The sequence below is a fragment of the Lolium rigidum genome, chromosome 1 (genome assembly GCF_022539505.1).
Source record: "Lolium rigidum isolate FL_2022 chromosome 1, APGP_CSIRO_Lrig_0.1, whole genome shotgun sequence".
NCBI lineage: Eukaryota > Viridiplantae > Streptophyta > Magnoliopsida > Poales > Poaceae > Lolium > Lolium rigidum.
Window position 1 is genome coordinate 67,443,861 of NC_061508.1, and position 3,941 is coordinate 67,447,801.

Consider the following 3,941-nt stretch of genomic DNA (forward strand, 5'->3'; position numbering starts at 1 on the left):
TGGTCCTCAATCGGCCGTGATCGCTGTCGGTCGAACGGTGTGAGGGTGATTTAGTGAAGCGGTGGCGGAGCCAGGTGACGCTGATTCACGGTTGCACCTATCGAATTGGTTGCTGGCGTGGTCGGTGGTAGGTGAAGGCCACGCGACAGGAAGTGAAATGAAGCTTCAGGCTAGCAGTTGACCTCTCCCGCGTCACCGATTTGTTTTACGGTTTTGCTATGTCTCAGTCAACTGAAATTTTTCTTAAGTCTAAGTCACTTAAAAATGCTTGAGTTGCACTATTCTGTTAAAAAAATGCAATTGCACTTTTCTACCAGAAAAGTTCAACTGGATCGAGTTGCACTTTTATTTAAACTGCAGTTGCACTTTTCTGAGGTGGCCGAGACTTAAGAAACTATCAGTCAACTGAGATATAGACACACCCTTTGTTTTATATCACCATATGGGTGATGGTAATGTATAATTACATCGAATGGGGCAAAAAATAACAAATCACCCAACAGTTACAAATATCTGTTGTAGGCTAAAAAATTTATTCGATGTGGTGCAAAAGTTAGTTTTTACGTCGTCTCTCTTACCTATTATCGTATTCCCTCCGTCGTATGAAAGTTGTATGAGATTGGTGTAGATTTAAATATATCTAGACTCTAGATACATTTAAATTTTAATAATTTTTTAAACAAGTTTCGATATAGAGGGAAGTACAGTGGATACTTTGAACAGGCGCCAGGTGATCCGATGCCGACTGAGAGGGTCGTCGGTAGCATGCATGCCTCTCCAGTCTCTATGCCTCCACTGCTATCGCGCTCGCACGGCCGTCGACCGACGACCGGGTCTCGTGGTCCATTGGGCCGATTCCCGTATCTGTTCTTCCCGTCATGGCTGAGCTCAGATCGATCGAGCTGAACACGGTTGATCCGGCGTTGAACGCAGCACATCCAACTCGACCGCTGACGACGACGACGACGGACGACTGACGAACAGGTATAACTTGGTCGACGGCGAACCGGTGGGTGGTCGATGAGACGACATCGTGGCCCGTCCGGTGCCGTGCCGTGACGGCTCGTACGTCGGCGTACCGGCCGGCCTTCGGAAACTGCGAAATGCTCGAGCTATCTTTACAGCTCGAAAGTATAGTTTCTCTTTGTAAATTGCACAAATGGAAAGGTCGCACTAGCCGTCTTGCTTACCAAGCCAAAGAGTTGACTCACCGAAAGATGTTGAGATGGTCAAATTGTACTTGTTTGTTTTTTGAATCCCGGATAAATGTGGAACACGTCTCCCACGATCAGTTGAACGTGTTGAGAAGTCTGAACATGCGACAATAATAGAAGCAAAAGGCATAGTTTAGACAGCTTGAGAAATTTTACTAGTACTTTCTCGGGTCCATATTAATGGACTTTGGAGATTTCTTTGGCTCCCGGACAGAGTTTTTTTAATTTTTTTTGAAATTCACATTTATGATTTTAAAAAGTTGATATAAACCTGCATGTAGCTATTGTTGTATCCCACAAACATGCAAAATATTAATTTTAAATAGTCTGTAGATTGAGCTACACAAAAATGATAAAGGTGTGAACCTGATTATGCATATTTCATGTCTCACAGTTTTATCAGATTTTTTCATCATTCCCTAGCCCACGACACAAATAATTTACCATTGGGATTTTGCATGCTTGATGGTTTATCATTGACTAGAAGTTTTTGAATTTATAAATATGATTTTTCATTTTTTTAAATGAAGGGACCACTGATGCTCGGAAGACACTTTTTTTTCTTAGCTTAAACTTTTTATCATTCCTTAATTCAACTTTCCCAACTTCTGCTTTAGCTCTGCTATGTTGGGTTCAGATTAATAAAATCAGAAATATAAAGAAAGGTACCTGAAAAATTTATAGATATTGCACGAGAAAATATTTGGCAAAAAAAATGTTAATTCTCATGTGTCTTTGTCTTCTATGTATGATTATGCAATTATAGTCTAATAAAGATAATATAAAAGTCTAATATATAATCCTCTGTATGTTTAATCCACACATCTAATCTGAGTCCTAAATCAATCTAAACAAAATGAAAGTGCATGCTCAAAATTCTGCATCTAGCTGTGTTCAATTCTAGTTATGTCCAGCTAAGATTAAATCACAAAATACAGATAATAAGTTTGAAAAAAAATTAGTATTAAATTTGCGCAAGAAATTATATTGTGAAAAAATGATCAGTTAATTCTCTTCTGTGTTCATCTGTCCTGTGTATGAGTATGCAATTACAGTTGTAAAGAAGAAGAAAAATCTATTCATCCTACTTGTATGTTTTATCCACACGCCTAATCAGAGTCCCAAATCAATCTACAAAAAATTGAAAGCAGACGCTAAAATTCTGCATGGATCAGAATGGCCTCTTGAGCCCCTTGAAGTCGGCCGTCTCGATGCACTCGACGCTTCCCCTGGCGCCGTTGAGCAGCTTGAGCAGCTCGCTGGCCCGATCCTTGGTCAACCCGCCGCATCCCACCTGGAGCAGCAGCAGCAGCTTCTGGAACGCGCCCACGCGCAGCGCGTCGGCCCGGCACGCGGCGGCGCCGGCGTCCGCGCCGCGGCAGAGGCGCCAGAGCGCGGAGACGGCGAACTCGGTGGCCATGTCGGAGACGCGGAACATCTTCTTGACGAGCACGGGCACGACGAGCGCGTGCGCGCGCGCGGACTGGAGACCCGCGTCGGCGCACAGGACGCCGTCGAGCACCGCCAGGGCCTTCTCGCTGGTGCCCTTGTCGGCGTCCACGAGGAGCTCGGCGACGACGTGCGCGGCGCCGAGGTCCGCGAAGCGGGCCGCCGCGCGGTCGCTGGCGGAGACGAGGTAGTAGGCCGTGACGAGCGCCGCCTTGGTGGCCTGCGGGGATACGGTGTCCCTAACGAGGCCGAGTAGGGCGGCGCAGGCGTTGGGGGTGCGGGGGATGGCGTCGACGGTGGGCCGGTCGGCGGAGGAGGCGAGCTCGCGGAGCACGATGGCGGCGCTGGCCCGCGCGGCGAGGTCGCCGTGGGCGAGCACGGAGACGAGCGTCTTGAGGGAGGCGGGTGAGGCAATGCTGCGTTGGGACTCCTCGTCGAGCGGGAAAAAGGCGGTGAGCGCGGCGAGGATCTTCCCGAGCGCGGCGGACACCGAGGCGCCGTCGACTGGCTCGCCGGCGAGGTCCCGGAACGCGGACGACAGCCTTTTAGAGGCGCCGGCGGCCGCGAGGCAGCGTCGGTTGCGGTCGCTCTCCTTGCCGAGCGCCCTGGCCCTGGCCGCCACGGCCCCGCAGGCCGCCGCGTCGCCGCGCCTGGCGGCGGCGGACACGGCCGCGAGCACCTCGGCCGCGTCGGCGTCGGCGACGGGCACCTTGGGCGTGGGCACGCGCTCGGCCTGGTTGGCGACGCACCAGTCCTGGATCATGCGGCGCGTGGCGTGGTTGGGGACCAGGTCGCCGAGGCGGACGGGCGCGCCGGTGACGGGGCAGGTGGCGCGGCCGCGGGCCAGCCAGCCCTCGAGGCTGTCCCGGTCGTAGGTGATCCCCGTGGGCGCCGTGACCGGGTCCTTCATCAGCTCGAGCGAGATCGGGCAGAGGAAGTGCGCCGGCATCGCCGGTTCTGCTGGCTCGTCGTCGGTCGACGTGGCCACCTGCCGCCTTCCCCGTCGAAGGAGCGGTAGCTCCGGGACCACCCTCGTGGCTCTCGACATGGGTAGAACCATCGTGTTGTGCTAGCTAGCTTGTGCTAATGGAGAAGACGTAGGAAGCGAGTCGAGCTGGTAGCTGTTGTTATTGAGTCGCTCGCACCTTGCCGGAAACTTTGAATGGAATTAATGGCGCCGGAGCCTTTGAACGGAATGGTTGAACTGGAGGAGACTGGACGAATATATAGGTTGCGGGAAGAGGAGCAGTTTGGAGGGAGGAGACTTTGCGGTGGCGG

The 3,941-nt window shown here is 51.7% G+C and overlaps 1 protein-coding gene across 1 annotated transcript; it reads right to left on the reverse strand.

Annotated features, from left to right (window-relative positions):
* Positions 1-2,212: 2,212 nt before the first annotated feature.
* On the reverse strand, positions 2,213-3,736 carry LOC124674989 (U-box domain-containing protein 21-like). Its single transcript, XM_047211047.1, has one exon. It carries the CDS (start codon positions 3,721-3,723, stop codon positions 2,386-2,388), a length of 1,338 nt encoding a protein of 445 aa, XP_047067003.1. The 5' UTR covers positions 3,724-3,736; the 3' UTR covers positions 2,213-2,385.
* Positions 3,737-3,941: the final 205 nt, after the last annotated feature.

Excerpts from the sequence above, each read along its gene's own strand:
- LOC124674989 (XM_047211047.1), bottom strand. The coding sequence starts at position 3,723 with ATGGTTCTACCCATGTCGAGAGCCACGAGGGTGGTCCCGGAGCTACCG.